The sequence below is a fragment of the Plasmodium brasilianum genome, chromosome 10 (assembly GCF_023973825.1).
Source record: "Plasmodium brasilianum strain Bolivian I chromosome 10, whole genome shotgun sequence".
NCBI classification, from domain to species: Eukaryota; Apicomplexa; class Aconoidasida; order Haemosporida; family Plasmodiidae; genus Plasmodium; species Plasmodium brasilianum.
The window spans coordinates 928,787-956,734 of NC_090123.1; the positions used below are offsets into that span (position 1 = coordinate 928,787).

The following is a 27,948-nucleotide window of genomic DNA, read 5'->3' on the forward strand; positions in this document are numbered from 1 at the left end:
AGTACGCCCCATATAGGATTGAGCGAAACGTTGAGGGGTATATATATACAAGAATATATACGTATATTCATTCGTCCCAGTAAACATACTGCTCAACCGACTATGTAAAAATGAATGCACAAAATTTATAATTCTCATCTTTCAGGTTATGTGGTAAACATATGAACATACCAACAAATATGTATACTATTCTAAGTACATGTACACGTATTTAGAAGAGTATACATCATATATCATATAAGATGTATACTCTTCTTTTCTTTTCTTTTTATTACATTTCATACTTTTTAAATAATGCTTATATTTTATAAAAAAGTGTTACACCTATTATATTGGGACGAATTGGTGAGGGTACAGTGGAACGTGGATATTACAGTAGTAATGTAAAAAAAAAAAATAAATAAATATAAATAAAAAGAATAAAAAAAAAAAAAAAAAAAAAAAAAAAAAAAAAAAAAAAAAAAAAAAAAAAAAACAAATACAAATACAAAAAATAGAACAAAATAAATCAAAGTAAAACAGAACAAACAAAGTAAACAAAATGAACGGTATAATATAAAATTAAAAAAGTTCGACATATAAGTGATGGGAAAAAAAAAGCAAAGTGCGCAAATATTCTGATAAGCATCGACTATACCATACCTGAAAGAACATATATATACATATGCACACAGTTTTAATAAGATTGCGTGTAAGTAATTCGCAAACTCTAATGAATTGAATATACATTCAAATATGTTGGCGAACAAAACATTGGGGGGGGGGCCTTTAAAAAAAAAAAAAAAAAAAAAAAAGGGAGCTGGAATGTGACAAAACAAAATAGAATAAAAAAAAGAGAGAAAGAGAGAAAGAGAAAAAGAGAGAAAGAGAAAAAGAGAAAAAGAGAGAAAGAGAAAAAGAGAAAAAGCGATAAAGAAGAATGAAATAAACAAGACCAAGTATAAGCGGTATTATAAAATAAAATGGATCTATAATGCCAACGTTGCTAAGTGCATGGGGTAGGGATGTCCATGTGTTTGGTACTTATGCCATTTTTAAAGGAAACAAATTTACCAAAACACTTATCTTAAGTTTTGACAGGGAATTGGAGGTCCCCTTGTACATAGATATATATATAATGTGCATGTAATTATAATGGGCATGTACTTAGAATGTACATATATATAATATGTTCATTCACGTATTAACATACACACACACACACAGAAATACACGAAAAAGGCATTTTCTTCCTTCCTCCCCCTCCATAAACTCCCTCTTCACTTGGGAACACTGGCAAGTAAATTTAAAAAAAGGAAACACCAAAAATTATGAGAATTAATTAAACATCTACAAAACTTGCGCAGAGGCACATTTAAATTTGTCAATGAGTCTTCCACATTTTGTTCATTTAACTGTGTGTTAAATGGAGAGAATAATAGTACTAAAAATTGTTTATATTCTTTTTTTTTAATTAATTTTCCTAACTTCTTATGAACACTATTGTATACATTATTAATTTTTGATATCAAATCATGTGGTAGTTTTAACTCATAGTCGTCCTCTGCGGAAGGTATATACTTATTCCACTTGCCGTTACCATAGGGGCTACCACTGTTATGATGCCTACCATTGTTCCTGTTACTATAACCGCCATTGTTCCTGTTATTATAACCGCCATTGTTCCTGTTATTATAACTGCCATTGTTATTATGGCAGCTGTCAGTATACCCCTGATTATCAAATTCATTGCAATAATTACTCTCAAAATCAGCAGAAGTAGAAGTGGCTACTACACCAGAAGAGTCATTGTTACTTACAATGTTGTTGTACAAGGTCCACAGAGCATACGCTATTTGCGTATACTGCTCCTCCTTGAGTAGTAGCAACAGGAAGATAGATAAATCCACCCATGATATATCATTCATATATCCTGTGTCTAAAATCGCCTTTTCATTTTCTACATCCTGTACATAAAAGGTAGCATCCTTGTTCTCGTCGCATTCTGATTTATTAAATTTAATACTATTCGTATGAGCCCCTACCTGAACGTTCATTAAATTCTGATAAAGGTCAGGATCAATTTTGTGCTCGAAATCCTGCTCGTCAAAAACGTAGGGTTCATACTCTGTCTTGCTGTCCTGTCGAACTTTAATCAAATCATTGAGATTTTCTCTTAAAATAATATTATAAAAATCTGTGTAATATTCCCAAAAAAAATTATTTAAGTGATGTAATATATTTGTACAATTATATTGAATTACATTAAAAAAGAATAAACTATATTTTCCTCTTCTAAAGTATAGTTTAAAATTGTGTGTATTGTCATCTTTTATTTTATTATACATGCTGACTTGTTCATGTATTTTTTCTAACTGTTCATTATTTTCTAATTTGTAAGATGGTGGATATGAACATTTATAAATCTTATTATGACAATTCATTACATTTAAGCATATTTCTTTAAAAAATAACATGAAGTTGTTTATGTGTAATTTTAAAATTTGCTCTTTTTCCGAACTGTTCAAAGTTGTTATATCTTTTAAAAAATGTTTTTTCAAATAGAGTCCGTACGAGTCGCACGCTTTGTTCGCCCTGCGAACATCACCGCGGTCATCACTACGTTCATTATTGCTGCTTTTGTTACTTCTCTGTCTATTGCCTTTGCTATTGCTTTTTCTACTATCTTTACCACTGTTGTCGCTTCTATTGTTGCTATCACTGCGCAAGAACACGTCCTCCCCCCCAGTCCTTTCAATGTTCTTCATTACGTAATGCAAGTAATTGAAGTAGGACAAAAACATGTTATATATGAAAAGATTTTCTTCACTGAATTCTCTATATGCTGTTTCTAATGGACAGAACTCCAAATTATTTTTTTTTCCTCCTAATAGGTTCAATGTACCTTTATTCATTACCTTGTCATTTTGTATAACATCTTGTTTATGTTTTTTTTGCAGAGGATCATATCCTAGCAATATTTTTACATTTACATTATTTGAGTTTGTTTTCCTATTCATATTATTATTCGAATTAACAATATTCGTTTTTATCACAAACATACCAGCAGCTTTGTAATAATTTTTCATTTCTTTCGATATATTACCACTAATACCTAAATTCTTATCAATCATTTTATTACCATACCCCTCCTCCTTCCAATGTTCTCTATACTTTTCACATCTATCGTCCGTTAAGCTACCTTCATCTATTTTGCTATCCGTCGTCATACTTACTGTGAATCTCCTACTAGCGAATCTAGCCCTTCTGAAGGCTCCTCTATCGTTTCCTCTGATGATTCCTCTTATGCCTCTTCCAATGCCCCTTCTGAATGAGTTCTTTGAGTACATATCAACGTTTCCTACCCCCGACTGAACCTCCTTCTCGTTTCTCGTTGGTCCGTCACCTCCGGGACTATAAATATGATACACAGGTCCAACTGGACTAACGCAGTCAACGCGGTCAATTCCACCGTTCCTTCTAACCACTTTGTTGTGTGCAGAAAGAAACCCGTACCCAACCCGGCGCCTGCTTCCAGTGCTTCCAGTGCTTCTAATGCTTCCAGTGCTTCTAATGCTTCCAGTGCTTCTAATGCTTCCAGTGCTTCTAATGCTTCCAGTGCTTCTAATGCTTCTATTACTACCACTACCAGAAGTAGTAGTAGCAGCAGTATTACTTACAACGCGCTTGTTAAATTTTTCAAAAAAAATTTTGTTAAAATGCTCGTTTTTGTTCTTAAGCTTTTTATTATTGATAAGGGAAAATACCGATCTCACACTCTTATAACTACCTTGACCACCCCTTCTTTTACTCGTATCCACTTTTTTTGTAGAACTGAAAGTATAGATGGGTGTGATATTCCTTATATTCAGGTTATTCTTATACATGTACGTGTTATTAACGCAAAAAGAAGGGAGCTCCCCCTTGCACAAATTACTGCTATTGTTATGCATGTATATATATATGTATATGTACATCTATTTGTATGCCCTCACAAGTGTGTATGTATGTATATATTTACGTATGTACATATTTACGTATGTACATATTTACGTATGTACATATTTACGTATGTACATATTTACGTATGTACATATTTACGTATGTACATATTTACGTAAGTACATATTTACGTATGTATACACTTACGCATGTATATGATAACGTGAATGTCCTAATTCTTTTTATTTTTTCGTGTTCTTTCACATTATTTTTTTTTTACGTCTTAACATGTTTTTGCTTCTTTACACTTTTTTGCTTCTTTGCATTTATTTACTTCTTTATTTAAAAATTTTTTTTTTTTTTTTCAAATAAAATTTCCTTTTAGCATTTCTTTAAAAGAAATAAAAAAAAAAAAAAATAAAAATAAATAAATAAATAAATATTCGCCCTATGATTCCTTAGCACCATTATAGCAAAATGATACTGAACTGATGTCTTTTTATGTGGTCCGCTGATACGTGTATTATACAAAGAAATGCACTTGCCACTTTGTCGTTATATTTGTGCATACATATGTACATGTGCAAACTTAAATACATACATTTGTGCATACGTGCGACGAATGAAAAAGGTACCTTATGTACATTTTGCATTAGCCTAAAAGACGAGCAACTCATCTTAAAACTAATTTGGAATATACATGTAACTCTTCAGGAACTTAAGTTCTCACTACTTTCATTGCATTTTTCTTAAGCATAAGGAGCACAGACGTAAGTAGCAAAATACGTTTATTTCATGCACGTACATACATACATACATATATATATATATATATATATATATATATATGCGTAGTACATTTACGCAAATATAAATGAATTTATATATATGTATATACAAATGTAGCATAAGTATATATATTATCCTCTACAAGCATTTAAAAGGAGTATTCAAAAAAATATAAATACTTAAAAAAAAATAAATAAATAAATCGAACATATTAACATAATAAACAAATTGAACATATTAAGCATACTAAGCTATTAACATATTAACATATTAAACATATTAACATATTAAACATATTAACATATTAAACATATTAACATATTAAACATATTAACATATTAAACATATTAACATATTAAACATATTAACATATTAAACATATTAACATATTAAACATATTAACGTATTAAACATATTAACATATTAAACATATTAACATATTAAACATATTAACATGTTAAACATATTAACATATTAAACATACTAACGTATTAAACATATTAACATATTAAACATATTAACATATTAAACATATTAACATGTTAAACATATTAACATATTAAACAAAATAAAATAAAATGAATATTTGTATTACTCAAATACTTGCCTGTGCATGTACATGTACTTTTGCAATTAAAAATTGTGAGAGAAATTCCCAGCAAACTTGAGGTTTGAAAAAAAATAAAAATAAAATAAAGTCAAAAAGAGTTAGGAACTTTAATGAGGGTATATTATTATTATATATATATATATATCCTCATGTTGCATTCCTTTTTGCTTTGTTTTAACAAGAAAAAGAAGGAAATATACGACTAAATGTTTTTTTTTTTTTTATTTATATTTTTCACCTTTTTTTCTATTTGTTTCCCATTTTTTTCTATTTGTTTCCCATTTTTTTCTATTTGTTTCCCATTTTTTTCTATTTGTTTCCCATTTTTTTCTATTTGTTTCCCATTTTTTTCTATTTGTTTCCCATTTTTTTCTATTTGTTTCCCCTTTTTTATTTTTATTTTTTTTTTCTGTCGTACTAATCCGAAACGATGAAAAAAACGTGAGTAGGGACTTGTATCAATTCTTAAGTAGGTTTAAAAGATTTTGAAAAGGAGATGAGACAACATGAAAAATAATTTACTAAGTTCATAGGGACTTCATTCCTTTTCTTTGAATATATTTGTATATGAATCAGTCCTCACATTCATAAAAAAAAAAAAAATGAGAAAAATATGAGAAAAAAAATAAGAAAAAAAAGAATGTAATAGCAAAAGCAACAGCGGGAGCAACTATATTTGGCCAAATACGAAATGGCTTATTATACTTTTTTCGTCAACATAGTCTCATTATTTTTACGATAAACTGATACCTAAGGAACTTTTAATAAATATATGTAATATAATTTAATCCTTTACAGCCCCCTATTCTACTATTAAGCACAAGCGTTTACAGTTAATCTTGAATTATTCTCGATTTGTAATTTTTTTTTTTTTTTTTAAATAGGGAAGCGCATTTTCGTTCATGTTGTGCATAATATACATATACGTATATATATATATGTATATATATGCATGTACATATGTTCGTATAAATCCGAATGAGACTGTATTAGGATCGTAAAAAACTCAGAGTACGTTTATGGTTTACATGGGCTGATTCAAGGGTATCGCATGCATATGCCTGTATTTCTCTGTATGTGCATATACGTACAGGTACATATATACATCCATACACATGTATCACAACAAAGACGTGAAAACTTCCGTACCAATAAAGAAGCAAAATGATGTTTATGCTACGGACAAATGAAAATTGTTTTTCTCTCTGCATATATGGACCCCTGTTTATTCAGTAGTAATAGAGAAGAGCTCTGCTAAAGTGGAGATATTTTGCTTTCATTTTTTAAAAAATCTTTATACAATATAATGCAGTAAAATGCAGTATAATGCAGCATATCATAACGTAGCATAACGAGACGTACCATTACAATGCGTTAAAAGGAAATTTTCGACAGCCCGAATGTTCCATTGTAGCTAACAAAATGGGTGAACATGCATTTCCCGTAGCATGGGCTTCAACTGGTTTTTCTTATTTTATATATAAAGGCACACACATGAAGTATATATTATGTATACATATATATATATATATATATACATAGCTTACACCGGCATATCTAATCTCTAAGGTGGTGTTCCCATTTTTTAATTGCTCCTCTGTAGTTACGATGTTTATTTTTTTTTATTCGGCCCCTTACCCCATTTGCACCTAAACGTTTCACTTATTTTTATTAATCCCATTTTTGCGCTGTTTACCGTGCCGATGATAAGCATAATTGAAAAAATCGTTGCTATAACAGCACATAACTACAAAAAGGGGAAAATTAAAAATAATAAAAGCTAATTTGTGCATGTGTATCTGTACATGTGTGTGCATTTATGCGTGTGCGCCTTTTTACACACGTGTTACAGTTTATGCGATTCCCCTTTGTAACAAAAATTTACGTAAACAGCTTGTTTTAAAAAAAAAGAATTATGCGTTCACAGTTATATTTAATTTTTTTTGTAATAATTTTTTAGTGTCCGTGCATATTGTGAAAATGGCGTGAGAGGATTTTAAGATTACCATTTTCGAAATTGTATTCTTTTTTTTTTTTTTTTTAAATAGCCAAAAAAAAAAAAAAAAAAAAAAAAAGCAAAGGACCGCATTATTTATGCACATGTTAATATAAACCAGAGTTTTTTTTTTTTTTTAAAAACTACAAAAAAAATAAGGTGTACATAAAAGGGTAAAAATAAGGGCAAAAAAAAACAAAAAAAAAAAAAAAAAAAAATTAGTGCATAGGTTTCAGTAGGGCGAAACTCAAACAAACATGTGGAAGATTTTGCACTTATCACACGTGGAATGCACCGACACATGAAACTTTGCACGTTTCGTTCTCTAACTTCCTGACTTCACCTACTTAATTTACATATATTTCTTATATTACTTTTCCTACTGGTTGTGATATATACATTTGTTGGGCGTATCTTGTCATACGTGTAAAGACGGGAACTGGGCTTAAAGTAGCCAACGCAAGTTTACTTACGGGGATATGCCCCTAAAACGTGTCCACGTAAAATGAGTCCATGTAAAATATATAATTCGTTAATCCAAATAAAAGGGGAAGAAAAGAGAAAATATACTTAAGTTTTATTTGCATTATTAAATATATTTTTTTTTCTTTTTTGAAAGTTAGTTATCTCTTTTTATTATCATGAAAAATGTGTCATGTATACATTCAGAGGTGATCAGTTTGTGTTTTTCTTGATACATTTTACATTGCTATTTTATACTTTGCTATATATTACTTTACTCCATTTTTTTTACATTTTTTTTTTTTTTTTTTTTTTTTTTTATTTTCTTTTATTGCTCTGTAAAAAGGGATCAATAAAGGAAGAGTGGGTAAAGCAGTGGAGAACGTCAAAGTGCGAATCAATTCAAATGACAAGTGATAAAAAAGACAAAGAGGGGGAAACGGATGAAAGGGGGAACGAAGAGGATGGGGGAAGGGTCAACACAGATAAGGGGAAACCCAAAATGATAAATACAAAAAGGATAGCAAAAATTCGCGCAGATCAACGAGATAAGAGGGGGTACCTCATTGAGAATGGTAAAAGTAAAAAAGGCAAAAATGACTTTGCTTCTTCCATGAACAGTAACAAAACATATGGTAGAGAAGAACAGGAGAGTGCCTTATTTAATAGCATCCTATTCATGAATTTGTCGAATGAGCAAATCAGAATAGTACAAGTACCGTTGAACGTTAACTTATGCATAATCGCATGCCCAGGGTCAGGTAAAACCTCCACATTAACAGCACGTATTATTAGAAGCATTATAGAAAGGAAAAAATCAATAGTCTGCATTACGTTTACAAATTATGCTGCAAATGATTTAAAAGATAAAATAATAAAAAAGGTTAACTGCTTAATAGATATGTGTATGAGTAGTGATGTACATTGTAAACTGCTAAACAATGACAAGGATGTATATTGGAAAAAAAGGTATAGCATGAACAAGCAAAATCATCATAAAGGTAAATTTAAAGTGTTGCAGTCTATGATGTTTATAGGTACAATTCACTCCTTTTGTAGATATTTACTTTTTAAATATAAAGGTAGCTTTAAAATTTTATCTGACTTTGTTCATACAAATATAATAAAATTAGCTTTTAATCATTTCTACTCTGTTATAAGGAAAAAAAGAAGTACACAAGGGGGTAAATGCGAACAAGGTGTACCTGGTGGTGTAAATACAACCAACTACGGTTCATTCGATATGAATAATTTTTTTAACTGCATGCAGAAGCATTTTACAACAAAGGAGAAAAACGAAATAGAGGATGAAGAAATGCAGCCAGGGAAGGAAGTAGAAGGGGAAGAAGATAGTGGAGGGGAAAACGATATTGATGCCTTATCTGAAGAAAGGGAAGAGTTTTACAACTATCTGTACAATTTCAAAGAGTCTAATGACGATATGGACTTTTTTGAAAAAGAAGAAGTGGCAAGTATTTTAAAAAAAAAGCATATTCTATTTTTAAAAAAAAAAATTAAATTAATAAAATATATAGAGTTATACAATATTAATATAGAAATAAATCAAGAAGAGAGAATGATATATGAACAGTATAAACAAATTTTGTATAATGCTAAACATGTATATTACGATTTTGATGATTTATTGATAGAAGTATATCGATTAATGAAGGATGATGTACATGCAAGAAATAAAATTTTAGATGAATGGAAATATGTTTTTTGTGATGAATTTCAAGATATTAACACAACTCAGTTTAACATACTCCAGTTTTTTGCCAATACTAATCATACTAATAGTACTAATCATACTAATAGTACTAATCATAGTAATAGTACTAATCATACTAATAGTACTAATCACACTAATAGTCCTAATCATAGCAATAGTACTAATCATACTAATAGTACTAATCATAGTAATAATTTCGATTGTGTGTACTTAGCTAACAAAAAAAAAAAAAGAATTACTGTGGAGGGAGAATACAACTCGGATAGCACACACATGAAGGAGCATTCTAATATGTTGGTGGCTAGAGAGAGTAGCAGGATGACGGATGAAAACGATTCTATGGGTGAACACATGTTAATTGTGAAAGAGAAAGAAGAAGGAAACTCAAAGAAGGAAGGCATTAACGTAATTACATGCATGCAGAGGGAAAAAAGTGAACACATAACTGTGCACGGAAGTGGTGAAGTTGTGAGTGGGAATATCAAAGTGATAGATAGAAATAGTATTGCGACGAGTGGAAATAGTAACTTTACGAATGCATATGATCAGCAGGATAGAAGCCTTACCGTGATAGGGGACGATGACCAGGCCATTTATGCATTTAGAGGAGCACATATAAATGTTTTTAACAGAATATTAAAAGAGTGTAACTGTTTATTATATAAATTAGGAACAAACTTTAGAAGTACTAAAGAGATAGTTAGGATTTCAAGGAATCTAATAATGCATAATGCACATTGCAGAATTGAAAAAGACTTGCATACAAATAACATACAAGGACAAAGAGTGAATTTCCATGCTTTTAAAACGAATATTGATCAGATGGCTTATATTTTAGCACAAATAAGTTTTTTAAAAAAAAAATATCAATATAAGTTCTCTGATTTTGTTATATTATCTCGAACGAATAAAACTTTAAAGGAAACGCTTAGAGGGTTGAACAGTACTGATGTTAAGAAAAGGGCTTTGAAATATTTTGTTGACATGTGCAAGGGGGAGAGGGCAAATCGCTCAATGACTGGGGCGCGCGAGCAGGCAAATGATCTGAACAGATGCAAAAATGGAGGAAGTAAAAGCAGGAGTAGAGGCAGTGGTAGAAGCAGGAGTAGAAGTAGTAGCAGAAGCAGGAGTAGAAGTAGTGGCAGAAGCAGGAGTAGAAGTAGTGGCAGAAGCAGGAGTAGAAGTAGTGGTAGAAGCAGGAGTAGAAGTAGTGGTAGAAGCAGGAGTAGAAGTAGTGGTAGAAGCAGAACTAGACGCAGAACCGTACGCAGTGAACACATTTCGATGAACGGAGAAGAAGCTACCTGCATAGACGAAATAAAGTGGGACGAGGACGTAGACACTGAAAGCTTCCATATTCCACTGAAGGAGTTGAACAAAAAAAAATTGTTTTTTGGTTCAAAAGAAATAATCGAAATAATAACTATGTTAAGGTTTTTACTTAATGTTGATGATAATATAATATTTAAGAAGACTTTCAAAATTATAAAAAATGACAAAATGGCAAAATTGATTGTTCGTAAGTTAACTAGTACTAATATTATTCAAATGATAACAAAACAACAAATACACAGGAAGAAAGAAAAAGATATATCCTTATTCTATTGTGTTAAAATGATAACTGATCTATTTGTTCGTTCGAAGAGGAATCAGTTGGACCAAGAGAACATCCTCCTTTTGAGTGTCTTTTCCGAGAAGGAAATAAAAAATATTGTCGATTTTTTTTTTTGCATAAATTATTTTATCAAATTTGCTTCTGAAATTAACTCTGTGTACAATTTGATCATTGAAATGTTGAAAAAAACGAATTTTATAAAAAGAATAATGATTAAAATTGAAAAGAGAAATAATAAGCGAAACGCAATAGACAATTATGCTTTTCAGCGGAAAACATCCGAAGAGAGGGAGGTACTGATAGGTGGAAGCTTAGCGACTATTTTTGGAAATAGTGCATCAACAAGTCTACACTCTAATACACAGCATTGCCTGCACGCTAACAAACAGAATTACAATTATGATGCAACCTTATCTAACAACATTTCGAGCACAGGGAAAAAGGCAGAAAAGGAGAATCTTCCATTAAATGGAGAGGGAAAAGCAGATATAGGGAAGAGTGCATCAAAGGAAGAGATGAGTGTTGAGACAAAAAAAATGCTAAAGGGTGCAACGAAGGAAGAGATATACAATGAAACAAAAAAAAAGTCAAATGATGAAGAGCAAGAAGACATATGCAACGTGAACAGTATAAATGAACTTAAAATAAAGAATGACCTTAGAAATTTATTTGATGTGGGAGATGCAGATATAAACAACAGTGAAATACAAAACATATTTATTTTATTAGAAATGACCATACCATATAAACCTAGTCTACTAAAGCAGACATGTTCAGACTGTTTAGGATGTTTTTTAAACGATTTTAAAAATAATATTCATGAGAAAATGCTAATAGAAAAGGTTACCGTAACTACTGTTCACAAATCGAAAGGACTGGAATGGAAAGTTGTCTTTATCATAAACGTCATTGAAGGTGAAATACCTCAACTAGTTGAAAACACACAGGAGATAATAGAGGAGAGGAAAATATTCTATGTAGGCATTACGCGCGCTAAGTATTTGCTCTATTTGCTCTGCTACTTGCAAAACGCGAATAGCTCGGAAAAAAATACTGTATCGAGGTTTATCAGCCAAATGGACATTTGACGGGAAGGTGGAAGTAAGGGAACGGGATAGAGAACAAGCTGGAGAACTTGATATCGCACTAAGGAAACCTCTTTTGAAGCTCCACAAGAGGAGTTCAATCCTTGATTCGCTATACCCAAATCCTTTGCCTAGGAAAAGTATTTAGTGTAAAGAGTATATCCTTACGTTTATTTGTGGAATAAATAAAAAAACCTGTTTAATGTAATTGCGGTTACAGGAAGGAGGGGCGCAGATGTGTACGAATATGTACGCATATGTACGTGCATGTTCCCCCTTAAACGTGATATACTTGTGCGCTTGTTTATTTTAATATATACACACATGCGTGTGCACATCTTAATATGTACATATGTAATGCCTTTTTTTGCGTTGCTGAGCGCGTAAGTTTTACTGCTGCAGATGCTTCTACTTTTATTTCTCGTTTTTTATTATTTTTATTTTCTTCCTCTTCTACGTCCTCTTATTTTCCTTTTTTCCTTTTTTTTTTTTTTTTTCTCACGCATTTCCCCCCTTCTGAATCTTCTCGTCCTCCTTGTCTTATTAGAAAAGGCATATTATAATCCCCTCCCGGTATTAATTAACCAAATTTTCACCTGCCCAATTTTTTCACTTGTGCTACTTTGGCACTCTTCTCCCTTTTTATGCTCCTCTGTCAAGCATTTTTTTAAGTATACATATATATATTAACGTATTTTAAATCATAATATTTTGAATACTTTTTTTTTTTTTTTGATATCTTATTAAATGTAGAGTTCAACAAAAAAAATGTCTTCATATTTTAGAGAATTATTTCCTTCAAATAGGTATATTTTTTATATGTTTAACTTTTTCCTCTTGAGAGTGATTTATACATTTGCATGGAATTGCCATATGGTCGATGAACAGTCAATTTATTTTCCCCCTTTTTAGCTGTATTTCCCTCCCTTTTTAGCTGTATTTTCCTCCCTTTTTTTTTGCCCTTTTTTTTTTTTTTTTTTTTTTTGTTAGAGAGACAAAATATTACTGCACAGCTGTCCATTTAACAGTATCTCCCTTTTCCCTTTTGAACTGCTTTACAGGACTGTAAAATTTAGAACTGATTTCCGTAACACGATATATGACCTCTTCTTGCATAGAAAATGGGAGCTCACTAATCAGTAGGACGAAACATACTAAGATAATGTATGGAGATACTAATGCGATTATATTACGGAAATATGCCTACAACTTTCACGATATTTTTCCCTTTTCCTTGCTGCGTCTTGCGTACATTCTGATCTCGTGTCGTTGTTTGTTCCGTCCGCATTAACACATACATACATACATATATAGAAGCAGATATATAAACGTGTAGATGTACATATATATGTACATGTATACACACACGTACATGCATATATTTGCTTACGTATAAATGTGAAGCTCGAAAAATGACTACACATTTATTCATGTAAAAAGATGTACACATTAAATTGTTTTTAATTTTTTCCTGTTGAAGTGAAACAGAGTGGAATTTGTGCTGGTCCGAAAAGGACTGGATAAACGAAGTGTACGATACCATAACTCTCAAAAATAATCAGTACGTTAATCACTTTAGGAATTATTATGAAGTAATTTTTTTTTTTTTTTTTCTTTTATTTCTCATTTTCTTTGTTTCTAGCAATACAAGAAACAGCCAATATGTACCCTGCTCTGACTATTCGGACTACTCTGACTACTCTGACTACTCGGACTACTCTGACTACTCTGACTACTCGGACTACTCTGACTACTCGGACTGCTCTGACTACTCGGACTACTCTGACTACTATGACTACTCTGACTACTCTGACTACTCTGACTACTCGGACTACTCTGACTACTCGGACTGCTCTGACTACTCGGACTACTCTGACTACTATGACTACTCTGACTACTCTGACTACTCTGACTACTCTGACTACTCTGACTGATCTTTTACGTTTTTTACATCGCTTTGCTTTTCCCTTTAACTAGAAAATAATCTTGACCACCTAGCTGATTACCCTTCATCATTTTTGTATGAAAAATAAAGAAATTTTTTTTTTTTTTTTGACCCTTTTTCTTCCCCTCCTCCCCGCCATAGCTCACTCGCAAAGACTTGCTGGCTAAAAATATTAAAAGACTTAAAAAGCAAAATGAAAAAACAAAGAACGATGAAGAAATAAAAAATTTAGATATAACACCCCTCACATTTGTTTTGCCATTAGAGTACAAAATATTTTTCGAGGAATATAAAAAAAAGAGTAATCGCATATGGATCATGAAACCGATAGGGAAATCACAGGGAAAGGGAATATTCCTGTTTGACAAAATTGCGCAAATTAAGGAATGGAGTAGTAGCAAGTGCAAACAGGTGGAAGAGAAGGAAAAAAATAGGGATAGAGCTAAAGATAGGGGTAAGGACAAAAGTAAGGAACGAGCTGTGAATAGATCTGTGGACCTCGACACAGAACGGGAAACAGAAGCGGAAGGGGAAAAGGAAAAAGAGAAGAGAGAACAATACATTGTCCAAGAGTACATTTCTAATCCTTTACTAATCGGTGGGAAAAAATTTGATATACGACTGTACGTGTTAATTTTGTCATATTCGCCTTTAACTATATATTTGTATAGAAGTGGTTTCGCTCGATTTTCCCATACATATTTTAAAAATGAAAAAAATAATATAAATGATATAACTATGCACTTAACTAATGTGTCTATACAAAAAAATGCACAAGGATATGATGACAATGTAGGTGGTAAATGGTTTGTACGAGAATTGTTTTTATATATGATAAGTCGCTACGGATATAATGATATAATGATGTTAATTAAAAATATTGAAAATTGCATTATACAATCCTTTTTAGCTGTTCATAAAATTATAATTAATGATAAGCATTGTTTTGAATTATACGGATTTGACATTCTCATCGATAATAACTTAAAACCTTGGCTGATTGAAGTTAATTCCTCTCCTTCGTTCTCATCCAACACGAACGAAGACTACACCTTAAAATTTAATATGTTAGACGAATTAATGACTTTAATAAATATAGAAAAATATACTATTCCACATACAGACCGAGTCGGAGATTTCGACTGCATTTATAGAAATGGGGAAAGGGTTCATAGCATAGATCCCTACAATTTCTATTCCCATTTGGGTAACACCTAATTAGCAGCATTTTGAAATTAATCTCTGAGTATGCACAGAAAATAGCCGCTTGATCGGTAAACACGGTCACTTGGCTTCCCGTTTGTTTGTTTGTATGTCTATTTTCCAATTTGCAAAATTATTTGTATATATGTCCATTTGTTTATTTGCCAAATTATATGCTTATTTTTATTTTTATTTTTTTTTTTATTTTTTTTTTTATTTTTATTTTTATTTTTTTTTTTATTTTTATTTTTATTTTTCTTTTCTTTTCTTTTTTTTTTTTTTTCCTTCATTTTTCTTAGGGGCTTATTTATCAGGTACTGAAAATTTAAAACGAATGGCAAAAAATGTCAAGCTGCAGTTAAAAATGAGCATAAATTCGACGAATTGTTAGGAGAATACAGCAGTTGTAGCAGTAACCCAGCTGTAAATACGCCTGTACAAATGTGTGCACATGTACATATACACGTATATGTCTATATGTGTGCGTGGAATGATAAAACGATTAAGTGCATAAGGATTAACTTCGTACGAGCTATATATCCATCTATCTAATCTTTTTTTAAATTATATTTGCATAATCTTTTTTCCACATTCGTGTGGTATTCCTGTGATAACTTTTTGAAATTATTATTTTCCGCTAAGTCCTTTGCAAATAATAAAGTTTTTTCCTTAAATGCGCGCACCTAAAGGAGGATACAACGATCAGAATATACGTATATACATATACATATATACATATACATATATATATATATATATATATACGTACATATGTGCACACATGTATACATCATGTATGTGCTTGTAAACGCATACACTTAAGTAAGGCACACACAAGAAGGCGGAAAGACAACACACAATTTTGTAACATGCACAGCATATGGGAATTCACATAGGAAGTCATAGAGATGTGTATGCGTGTGTGTATATGTGTTTGTATGCGTGTGGGTATGCGTGTGTGTATGCGTGTGGGTATGCGTGTGTGTAAAGCTGGGTGGTACACATTTCTGCATTCATAAATGTTAGCCCCCCCACCCCCACTTGATATACTACATATAATGTATGGTAAATTTAACAAGTTGAATGTTCTATAATATTTTGTGTAAAAAATGTTTTACTTCTTTCAATTGTTTTTCTACTTTTTACATTCTTCACATGTATACTATTTTTTCTTTACCTTTTTCGATATGTCCCTCCTTAAGGTATACGGAATGATACTAGTGCACGTCTGTTCGGATAACGATTTTTCTATGTTTTTGATGAACATGGAATTATTCTTTGATTTGTTTATATCAAATAATGCAAATGTAATAAAAGAACAAGGTAGAACTAAACCTCCAATAACTAAAACTTTAAATGCTCTTTGCCTACTATTCAGGGAGTCCGGTCTCGTTATCTGATAGTGTATATCATTATACTTATAAAACAATAATTTATTTATGCATTTTATATTCTTGTATGCCCATAATCCTGTTAGAAAAATCGAAAGATGATATATCTTCGGTTCATATATAAGCCTTACAGATGAATAAAAATGTTTTACCAAGTTCACAAATGGGGATATGCTCTTGTACAAATATGTGTTCTCTTTTTTCTTTCTTTCCAACAAGGACGATGAAGAGGATGATGCAGAGGATAGTGCAGAGGATAGTGTAGAGGATGACGTAGATAATGACGACTGAGCAGACGGGTTGTCTTCAAAATATTCATCTATTCTGTTAACTGTACAAAACTTTCTTTTATATTCTTCTTCAACGTTTTTGTTAAACTCGTCGAATTTAATTTTTTCATTTAAAAGGAAGCTTTCTCTCTCCATCATGTTTTTAGTTTCGTATAATAAAAAAAAAAATTGAGTTCACTAATGTGTTTGGATTATCGGTATTTCCCTCACATAAATGTAGGCAAGCACGCCTATACAAACAAAAAAAAAAAAATATATATATATATATATACATATATACATATATATACGTACTTTCCTACACTCAAACACAAATACATTCGTGTACGTATCTATGAGACATGTATCAAACACGCAAAAGTATCACATCTAAAAGGATTAATAGCTTGCTAAAAAAAAATAAAAAATAAAAACTTGTAAGTTCTTCGATATGTGCATTTTTAGTAGTGTACTACAACTGAATTTGACAAGCAATTTTATTTTCTGCAGGAGTAGTTAAAATTTATTCATTTTATCTTAAATTAATTTGCACTATTTAAAAAAATAAAAAAAAATAAAAAAAAAAAAAAATCAACATGAAGGAGCACCTGAGTTGTACACATTCCATAAGTGCTACGTCCCTGAATGGATACAGTGAGATAGAGCAAGTTCATCGAATATGTGCGTACATACATATATACATTTACAAGTATATATGTTTGCTCACTCATTTACTTACCACTGTTCATTTCTATTTCATTTTTAGGTAGACCTTAAAACCAATAATATACTACGATTTGAACATGAAGAAGAAAAAAAAAAAAAAAAAAAAAAAAAAAAAAAAAAAAAAAAAAAAAAAAAAAAAAAAAAAAAAAAAGAAAAAAAAAAAGGAAAAAAAAAAGGAAAAAGGAAAAAGGAAAAACTACAATATCACTACCAAACCGGCAAAACGTATTACATTATTATGCTTATTTAAAAAAAAAAAAAAAAAAAAAATCTAAAAAATTGTACCCTTTTTATTTTTATTTTCTTTCTTTTGCTTTTTTTTTTTTATTCCTCTCTCTCCTTTTTCTTTTATCTTTTCATTTACCGGAAAAATTAATTTCATTGATTATAAAGATTTGTAAAACTACTACTTTTGCAAAAGCCCTTTTGAATCATTTTAGATTTATAAGAATACAAATTACACAAAAATGAGTTATACAAGTATTATTGTGACAGTGTATACCGATATATAAGGCACACAGTTGAAAAATGCAAAATAAGAAATAAAAGAACAAAAGTATAAAAAAAATAAAAAAAACAATAAAAAAATTAATAAAAAAATTAATAAAAAAAGCAATAAGAGAAGCAATAAGAGAAGCAGTAAGAGAAGCAGTAAGAGAAGCAGTAAGAGAAGCAATAAGAGAAGCAGTAAGAGAAGCAATAAAAGAATTATTAAAAAAAGCATTAAACGTATTGAAAAAAAATAAAGATAACTCAGGGAAAATGTAATAATGAAAATAGGAAAATAATAACACAAAAGTAAAACACACATACATATATTATGTATATGTATATATACGTACGAATGTACATATGTGAAAATGGTACATATAATCTAATACATTAAGAACTCCTTTTTATGATTTTAGTTAAAGACATTTTATGGTTCTAACAGTTATGTGATAAATTAATATTTATATTTTTAGTACATTTTTACTATATTTTTCTTAATTTTATGTTAATACTAATAAAATTTATTTATGTATACACCTTATTTTCCTTTTTTTTTTTTTTTTTCCTTAACTGTTCAGGAAAAAATAAGTAGTAATATGCATATATCTAAAGTGCCACTTCGCCTATGTTACATGTTCTTCTTCTTTTATTTTTTTTTCACTGATTAATATACACCTTGCAACAAGTTAACATGTGCAACGACTTCCTTTGCAGGTTAACCTTTTGACGTATAATCGTCTACATGCCGCATACTATTGTACATATATATATATATATATATACATATATATATGTATGTATGTATGTATGTATGTATGTATGTATGTATGCGCATCCGTGTGTGTATTTATATATGTAGGTGCGCAGATGAGTATGATACTATGTAAATATGCATTCATGTATTCATGTAAGTAGGCATGCGTGTATGTGTGTATTATGAACAAAGTACACATTTGTTTTATGAGTTATCTCCGCATTATTAACCTTGTTATACTACTGTATATATGCATTTTTTTTTTTTTTTTCCCCTTTTTTCATATCATTGCAACATTATTTTCCTTTTTTATTTGCATGTTCATGTATTTATGCTTTTTTTATTTACATGTTAGTATATTTTTGCGTTATTCATTCTTTATTCGTTTTTAAAACATTTTAGCAATTTAGCATTTCTTCATTTTGAATATACACTCCATTTTGTATTTTAAAAAAAGGAAGCAGAAGAGAAAGAAGAAGAAAGAAAAAAAAAAAAAAAAAAAAAAAAAAAATGAATGAAAATAGGTCTAGAGATTACGATTATTTGTATAAAATAATTTTAATAGGTGACAGCGGAGTAGGTAAGTCATGCATATTATTACGATTTTCGGATGACCATTTTACGGAAAGTTATATAACAACAATAGGTGTAGACTTTCGATTTAGAACAATTAAAGTAGATGAAAAAATTGTAAAATTACAAATATGGGATACGGCTGGACAAGAAAGATTTAGAACAATAACATCAGCATATTATAGAGGTGCTGATGGGATAATTATAATATATGATACAACAGACAGAAATTCCTTTTTACATATTAATGAATGGATGAATGAAATAAATAAGTACACGAATGAAGATACTTGTAAATTACTAGTAGGTAATAAAGCGGACTGTAAGGACGAAATTGAAATAACAACAACAGAAGGAGAAAACAAAGCAAAAGAACTGAACATTCCATTTGTAGAGACATCCGCAAAGGATGCTACTAATGTTGAGTTAGCATTTACTATGATAACACAAGAATTAATTAAAAAGAAAAAAAAAAAAAATATAAATACGATAAATAACAATCAAGCCAAGGTAAAGTTGTCCATGGAAGACAGAACGCAAGGCCCCTATTGCTCCTGCTAAATTCACTGTGCATGTGACTGTTCATATGGCTGTTCATATGTTTCTTTGCACACATACCACTATTTCATATATCTTTTTTTAATTACCCTTTTTAATACACCCATTTTATGCTTTCTTCGTACCTATTTTTTTTTTTTTTTTTTTTTTTTTTTTTTTTTTTCTTCATTCTTTGCAAAAATATCACAATTGTAATTGACACGTTTAATAGCGTAATGTTTATCTGTGTGCTAGATTAACGTTTAACTGCCTTCCTATATATGTGCATTTTTTTTTTTTTTTATAATTTTTATATGCTCCTAAGATTTAGTTATTTTTCACCTTATCTTTATTAATTCCACCATGACCTTCCATTTACGTAGCTTATACATGATAGCATAGTTATATATAGCAAATTTTACTTATTAATATTTTTGCATTTCTGCGTTTATTTCATTGGTTTATTCTCTTCTTTTCCGTTACAGGATTATACTTACAGGTATATATATGCACGCGCATGTGCTTACACCTATGCTGATATATGTAGTGCATATTCATGTTTATATATGCTTCCCTTTTATTTATGTATGTTCTCGTCAACATGCATTTTACTTTTGTTTATGCGCAAATATCAATACCTTTTCTTTAAATGTACACAATAAGAAAATAAAACGAAAGGTTACTCCTTGTTATTGCATAGGTTTATCTGTGCATGTACGTATACTTGTACGTGTATATCAATACGTGTATGTATGCCTGTACGTGTATATCAATACGTGTATGTATGTCTGTACATGTATATCAATACGTGTATGTATGCCTGTACATGTATATCAATACGTGTATGTATGCCTGTATATGTGTGCCAATGCGTTTGTAACTATGTGTGTATGCCAGTACGTGTATACCTATACGCGTATGTATGGCTGTACATGTACATATACTTTTTCATTTTTTTTTTTTTTTTTTTTTTTTTGTTAATATAGAAGAAAAAATACACCTTCTGAACATTAAAAAAAAACAAACTAGCGTTTTTCTATTTTTATTAATTTGTTAAATATTTTACAATTATGAAATATGTTCTACTGAGGAATGGAAAAGCGAGGGTGATGCGGAATCGTGTGTAAATTTCAGCCCATCACTCATGCACATCAGTACATATATATAAATGTGAGGAGACGTACTCATGTGTATATGTATGCATGTACATATTTATGCTCATGCAACTTGTGCTTAATCGTTTTAAAATGCAAGAGAAAAACATTTTTTCCAAAAGACAGTCCTTCTTTTCGAAAAACATAAAATGGCTAGCTGTTGTAAGGTATTGTAATAAAAATGAGGAAACGAAAATTACAAAAACAAGTTGAAACTACAATTGAAATTATAATTAACAGAACAAATGAATATATAGCTAATAAGAAATTTGAAACTGTAGTTAGCAGCAAAACAATAGAAACGTTAACGACGAAACAGTGCAAACTTGCTGGCGACGAGGATAAGCCTGCTATCGATTCTCACTGCAAATATTGTAATTATGTGAAGTAATGTAAAATTAGTATGGAAGAATAATTTCACTACTTCTTCTTTTTCATTAATGATTAGTTATATTGTAAAAACTTCCTTCATGGAATGTGTTCTTTATGCTACATAAAGCAAGGACAGACTTGGGTGGTTATAAAAAAAAAAAAAAAAAAATATAATAAAATAAAATATACCTGCACGTGTGCATACATACATGCGTGTATATGTACATATATTTCTTCACTTTTTTTTTTTTTTTTTTTTTTTTCTTTCACGGTCAGGTGAAATGATGAAAAAATATGGAAGGCGTGCATTGAGGTTAACTTTACGTGAAGTTATGAACTTGCAATAGCTACACAAAACTATATATGTGTGTATAATAGTATTCGTTTGGTAAACATGATGGTATAACAACAAGGAACGAAAAACTCACTCGGCATTGCTCAACGTGCACATGCAGGAGAGAAATCTCGCAGTGAAATTATGTACATGTAGTTAAGTACACATAGTTATGGAAGTATAATTGTGTAAGCGAAATTGCGCACGTGTACATATTCGTGTGTGGGCTCTTTGAAAAAAAATAAAAATTAAAAGGGGAAACACTCCAATAAGGAATCAAATATCCACGGGCATTTCATACGACCTAATTTTATAACACACGGACCTACTCCAGGTTGAACGTAATTTCATAATTTGTGCTGTTCGCATAACACTTGCACAAGAAGCTATTATTATATGCATCCTTTTTTGATTTATAGTTTTCTAAGAATTGGGAGGTCATAATTAAAGTTGACTCCTCATAAGTATCAATTATTCCAGGTTTGTATAAATACGTTTTAGGATACACAGTTAGTAATCCTTGGTAGTCTTTAAAAAAATCGCGTATAAATTTTTTTTTTTTATTTTCATAGATTTCATTAAAACAAGTATTTTTATTTTTTTTATGAACAGGACATATAAGTCCTAGTATAATTTCTGAATTAGTATTTGTATTAACATTTACAAATATTTTATTTTCATTAATTTTTATTTTATCACAATTATCTTGAGTATTATTTCCATAAGAGCAAATTTTTTGTCGATTTGAAAAGTCTACACCGATTACATTTGTTTGTTTCCCTCCTTCATGTATTATAATATTTTTGTTTTGTATTTTATTGGATGTCGTATTTATAAAAAATAATTGAGTTTTTATTTTGTTTTTAATATATGGAGGTAGTTTAAAGATATAATTGTTATCATTTACCTTGATGTACTTTGTGTTATCCGGAAAATTAGTATTCGTCATAATATCTTCATATTTTGTATTAGGTGGTAATTTATAATAAATCAAATTATTATTATACAAATTGATTGTATCATTTTTATTATTATTATCTGTGTTATCTAATATATAATTATTTTTAAAATTTATGTACAAGGTCAAGTAAAAACCTTCTCCTAAATAACATTCTAATGTTATATCTTTCATAAAATAATTTTCGATATCTTTTTTTATATAAAAGCTATATAATTTAATATATTTATATTCTCGTGTTAGTAATATTTTATGTACTATACTAACAGGTTCTAATGAATCATCATATCTAAATAAAAAGCATTTCCTTACATCGCTTCTTATTCTACTATAAGCACCTATGGTTAAGTATCTCTCATCCCCTTGAACTGGTAAATCATCATACATAATTTTGCAGTTGTATGTATTATTTCCATTTTTCACAAACCCTGGATTCATATATTCTCTCTTTATATATAATAATGTACAAAACTTATTTGTTCCATTGTGTTTTAATAAATAAGTGTATGAACCATTTTCATTCATATAATTATACACTACCCTAGAATTATCTAACTGAAAAAGATTTCCTCTGTTATATGTATTTCCAATACTCTTGGGTGCTTCCAATGGTATTAAATAAGTATTGTTGTACATGTAATATAAATAACATGGTGGCTTCTTACTATTTGATAAGATGGATACATAGTACCCTTTCACTTTTACAATATCCCACATATAACTATTTGATCGCACTAGGTCTACATCTGTACACTCAAAATCATTCTCTTTTTTGTATCTACATTTTATATACTTGGATAACGATATGTTAGGGGAAAAGTATTTGAATCCTATTTCATTTCCGCTAATTTTTGGCACTATCCGCTGGTAGCTCCAGCTGCTGCTCACGTTGGTGTACTGGAAGTTGAATAGCCTGCAGGGGGTAAGCAGTTGTGTAGCGGTGAGTGTGAGTGTAGCGGTGAGTGTAGTGGCATTGGCATGGGTATTGGCATGTATATATGCAAGCGCATACAAATATGTACATACAAATATGTACATACAAATATGTACATACAAATATGTATATACAAATATGTGCATACAAATATGTGCATACAAACAAGTACATATGTATATGCATGTAAAGCATATGCATATACATGAGTATGGACCCCACTCCCCTTTCGTCCTTACCTCCAGCTGACTCCATTGTCACTACTGGCCTGACAGAGCACAAACATTTTTGTGTTCTTTCCATGGGAATTCCTCTTATTATTAACACCACAAATAAGAATATAATTATGATCATCAATTTGTAAATTATCTGAGGAGTAGTCAGTTAAGGATGATGTTTCGAATACTTTAAAGTCGAGATTAATTTTTTCCTTATTTTTAATTGTTTGCATATCATTAGTTGTAATACGATGACATTCATAAGGAGGTTGAGTAAGATTTTTATTAAAACAGTATATTACTATTAGTTCATCATTGCTTATAAAACTATAGAAATATCTAATCATTTTCCTTGTATGGTTATCTATAATTTTTAATTTTCTTTCCCATTTTCTTTTCTCATTAAATGCATTAATAAAAATATTGTATCTTGTAACTGACGAAGATGTTATCTGGTCAAGACACACTTGGACTATTTGACCTTTAAAGTTTACATAATGCTCTAGATAACACTTTTGAATATTTGAATTTTCGGACAGAGGTTCATTTTCGACGGTGAAATAGAAGCAATGTGCTCTTTTATATACACATACCATCCACACTAGTAAAACCCACAATACCTTAACCGGCGTGGTCATCTTTTCCAATGTGCACCTCTTTAAAACTGGTTCTTCACTCGTGTGACTGCAACTGGGACTACCACTGTGCGTGTATGTATGTGTGCGTGTATGTGTGTGTGCGTGTATGCGTGTGTGCTTGTATGCGTGTGTGCGTGTATGCGTGTGTGCGTGTATGCGTGTGTGCTTGTATGCGTGTGTGCATGTATGCGTGTGTGCGTGTACATGCAACTACGTTACAGAAGCCTTGTATGTTTACAATTTCGAGTTAAATGGAAGAAAAGATGAGGTGTGTTCTGTGAAATGGGCAATTAGCTGACTCTATATGGTAATATATTTTCTGTTCTTTTGTATTATTTTTTAAACTTCCTTTTTTAAATATCCTTTTTGTTTTTCCTTTTTTTTTTCTGCGCGTTGATCTGTCCGCTTGCCCTAGCTTGAGTTTGCAGTTTTACTAATTTTCAACAACAAAAAAAAAAAAAAAAAAAAAAAAAAATGTTTATTTAAAGGAAAAAGAGATCTAAGGAGAAATACATGCACATTCTTATATCCACCTACAGGTAGAGATGGATAGGAACACAGTTACGCTCGACTTTTAATGTGCTTCACGCTAGCATAATAAAATTTATTTGCGTCCTTTACATAAAAAATTAAGAAAAAATAAGGAAAAAATAGAAAAAAATTAATTCAAAATGGAAAAAAATAAAGAAATAATACGGAAAAAATAAAGAAATAATGCGGAAAAAATAAAGAAATAATACGGAAAAAATATAGAAATAATATGGAAAATAAAAAAATAAATAAATTATTTTTTATATATATCTTCAGCTGGATGATGAACACAGAAAAAATACTCCACCACGTCAGGTGTACGTATCCTGACAATATGTACAATGGAAAAAAAAAAAAAAAAAAAAAATGTTCTACAAATTTGCACTACATATGTATTGCGTTAAAAATTAGTTCAACAGGATAGCGTGGCTCGTACATGTGCATTCACACACTCCTGAGTTTGTGTATTTCCTTCAAATGATTGAATAATGACGTTTAAAAAAATAAAATAAAATAAAATAAAATAAAGCGGACATAATACCTTTTTTACATCATCGTTATTTGCACCTTTTTCCTTTAAATGAAATGTCTTATCTTTTTTTCTACTGTTCAACTTGGATTTCTGAAATATATGTATATCAACATATATATGTGTACGTGTATTAACGCGTGTGCAAATTGATTACACAAATTCGTCAGTTACTCAGCTTCACAGAGGGACTAGATTTGAAATCTCTGTTTGAAAAAAAGTTCATAAGAAAAGTACATGCGATTTTTTTTTTTTTTTTTTTTTATTTTTCCATATTTCGTTGTAATATTCGAACGAATGCATCCATAAATCGAGGTCTTCTTACTGGAGGCATATGTCCACATACAAATGTACGCAAATGTGTATATGTGTGCATGTCTGAACGTATGGACATATTGACGTATGGACACGTTGACGTATGGACGTGTTGACGTATGGACGTGTTGACGTATGGACGTGTTGGCGTATGGACGTGTTGACGTATGGACGTGTTGACGTATGGACGTGTTGACGTATGGACGTGTTGGCGTATGGACGTGTTGACGTATGGACGTGTTGACGTATGGACGTGTTGACGTATGGACATATTGGCGTATGGACGTACGGATAAATAAGCCTATCCAAGCGCGAGCAGCCATAATCATAATGATTAAGCTGGCTGGACTCAGTTCTCTCTTACGGTATACATGTCTTCAGTACATACCACCCCAATAAAAACATCATTATTTTTCATTTCAACAAATTTTTTACTTAAATGAACGACTCAACGAGTTAAAAGTTTGTCATAACTAATTTCGTACTATACTAGTGTTATACTTCCCTCCCCCTCTGTTTTTCTGCATCCATTTTTTCTATTGCTGTTGTGGATATCTCCTTCCCATGTTGCTGCTTCCTGTCTGTAATTACTACTACCACAAAAGATCGGTTACATGAAAATTATTTCTAAAGACATATCTTAGTTCGTTTGACACGTTTATATGAACATAATTTCATAATTTCATAATTTCATAGTTTCATTATTTCATAATTTCATAATTTCATTATTTCATTATTTCATTATTTCATAATTTCATAATTTCATAATTTCATAGTTTCATTATTTCATAATTTCATAATTTCATTATTTCATTATTTCATTATTTCATTATTTCATAATTTCATTATTTCATTATTTCATTAATTTGTTATTTTATTATTTTTACTTTTATTTGTTTTTGCCATCTCCGTGTTTTCCTTTTATAAGCGCAGAAATAAGAACACTACCACTATTATCTTGTTCGTTAGCTAAGAGTTTGTCTCATTTCGTTATATACTTCACAATAAGGTCTTAAAAATTTTACGCGATACAGCCTTCTGCTTATTGTTTCGTTTGACGTCACCTCCTACTGCTGCTTTTGTTTGTTCGCTTCTTCGTTTGACCGTTCTATTGTTTTTTTATTTTTTATTTTTTATTTTTTTATTTTTTTATTTTTATTTATTTTTTTTTTTTTATTTTTTTTATACTTCCGCTTGTTGCATTTCACCATTTTTCAACAGAGCCAACTTCTTTCATTTCTCTTACAATTTGATCAGTTCATTCTCAACTGCTATTTTACCGATCTATTCTCCTACACTTTTTCAAAATTGAAAGTACTATCTTAGGGAAATATCTAAAATATGCCTTTTCTTTCAATGTTAAGATTATGTACACATGCATGTTTTTTTTTTTCCCCATTTTTCTTCCTCATTTTTTCCTCATTTTTTCCCCATTTTTTCCCCATTTTTTCCCCATTTTTTCCCTATTTTTTCTTACCTTTATTTTCTAACGTTTCGCTCCTTGACAGAATTTAAGCGCTCATGTTCAGTAGTACACCTTATAGAAAGGAATTAAAAAATGTGAGCAGTGTGCACATAGTAGGTACTCAGAATAACGCGACTGTGCGAAAGGATCAAGTGCACATATAAACACGTAAACATATAATTACGTATACATAAATACATACACATATGTACATTCATACACATACGTACATTCATACACATACGTACATTCATACACATATGTACAACAATTCAAAATGAAAGTTTACAATACCTTGTAACACACTCCTTTGCATTTTTAAATTATTCTCCTTCGAAATATTTTTATGAACTTTCATAATATGCCCAGTTGCTGAATTTGAAAATTTTATTTTTTGTTT

The 27,948-nt window shown here is 30.4% G+C and overlaps 6 protein-coding genes and 1 pseudogene across 7 annotated transcripts; 4 read left to right on the forward strand and 3 right to left on the reverse strand.

The window, feature by feature from the left end:
- Nucleotides 1-1,259: 1,259 nt before the first annotated feature.
- Nucleotides 1,260-3,866, reverse strand: MKS88_003250 (uncharacterized protein; the record flags this gene model as incomplete). The annotated part of the gene is made up of 1 exon (XM_067216326.1): nt 1,260-3,866. The coding sequence occupies one exon, from the start codon at nt 3,864-3,866 to the stop codon at nt 1,260-1,262; it is 2,607 nt and encodes an 868-aa protein (XP_067072984.1).
- A 4,318-nt stretch (nt 3,867-8,184) lies between these two features.
- MKS88_003251 (tubulin--tyrosine ligase) lies at nt 8,185-14,144 on the forward strand (the record flags this gene model as incomplete). Its single annotated transcript, XM_067216327.1, has 6 exons — nt 8,185-12,188; nt 12,293-12,359; nt 12,964-13,016; nt 13,272-13,349; nt 13,691-13,771; nt 13,853-14,144. 6 exons carry the CDS (start codon nt 8,185-8,187, stop codon nt 14,142-14,144), a joined length of 4,575 nt encoding a protein of 1,524 aa, XP_067072985.1.
- A 329-nt stretch (nt 14,145-14,473) lies between these two features.
- MKS88_003252 (tubulin--tyrosine ligase) lies at nt 14,474-15,749 on the forward strand (the record flags this gene model as incomplete). The annotated part of the gene is made up of 2 exons (XM_067216328.1): nt 14,474-15,362; nt 15,658-15,749. 2 exons carry the CDS (start codon nt 14,474-14,476, stop codon nt 15,747-15,749), a joined length of 981 nt encoding a protein of 326 aa, XP_067072986.1.
- Nucleotides 15,750-15,906: 157 nt separating this feature from the next.
- Nucleotides 15,907-17,177, reverse strand: MKS88_003253 (uncharacterized protein; the record flags this gene model as incomplete). The annotated part of the gene is made up of 2 exons (XM_067216329.1): nt 15,907-16,041; nt 16,536-17,177. 2 exons carry the CDS (start codon nt 17,175-17,177, stop codon nt 15,907-15,909), a joined length of 777 nt encoding a protein of 258 aa, XP_067072987.1.
- A 437-nt stretch (nt 17,178-17,614) lies between these two features.
- Nucleotides 17,615-18,490, forward strand: MKS88_003254 (uncharacterized protein; the record flags this gene model as incomplete). The annotated part of the gene is made up of 3 exons (XM_067216330.1): nt 17,615-17,672; nt 17,928-17,969; nt 18,285-18,490. 3 exons carry the CDS (start codon nt 17,615-17,617, stop codon nt 18,488-18,490), a joined length of 306 nt encoding a protein of 101 aa, XP_067072988.1.
- A 1,010-nt stretch (nt 18,491-19,500) lies between these two features.
- On the forward strand, nt 19,501-20,124 carry MKS88_003255 (ras-related protein Rab-1A; the record flags this gene model as incomplete). The annotated part of the gene is made up of 1 exon (XM_067216331.1): nt 19,501-20,124. One exon carries the CDS (start codon nt 19,501-19,503, stop codon nt 20,122-20,124), a length of 624 nt encoding a protein of 207 aa, XP_067072989.1.
- A 2,161-nt stretch (nt 20,125-22,285) lies between these two features.
- Nucleotides 22,286-27,320, reverse strand: MKS88_003256 (annotated as a pseudogene). The gene is made up of 6 exons: nt 27,292-27,320; nt 26,574-26,664; nt 25,781-25,861; nt 25,274-25,323; nt 24,092-24,760; nt 22,289-23,831 (listed from the first exon to the last, which is right to left on the reverse strand). Coding segments are annotated over exons 1-6 (2,463 nt in total).
- Between the last annotated feature and the right edge of the window lie 628 nt (nt 27,321-27,948).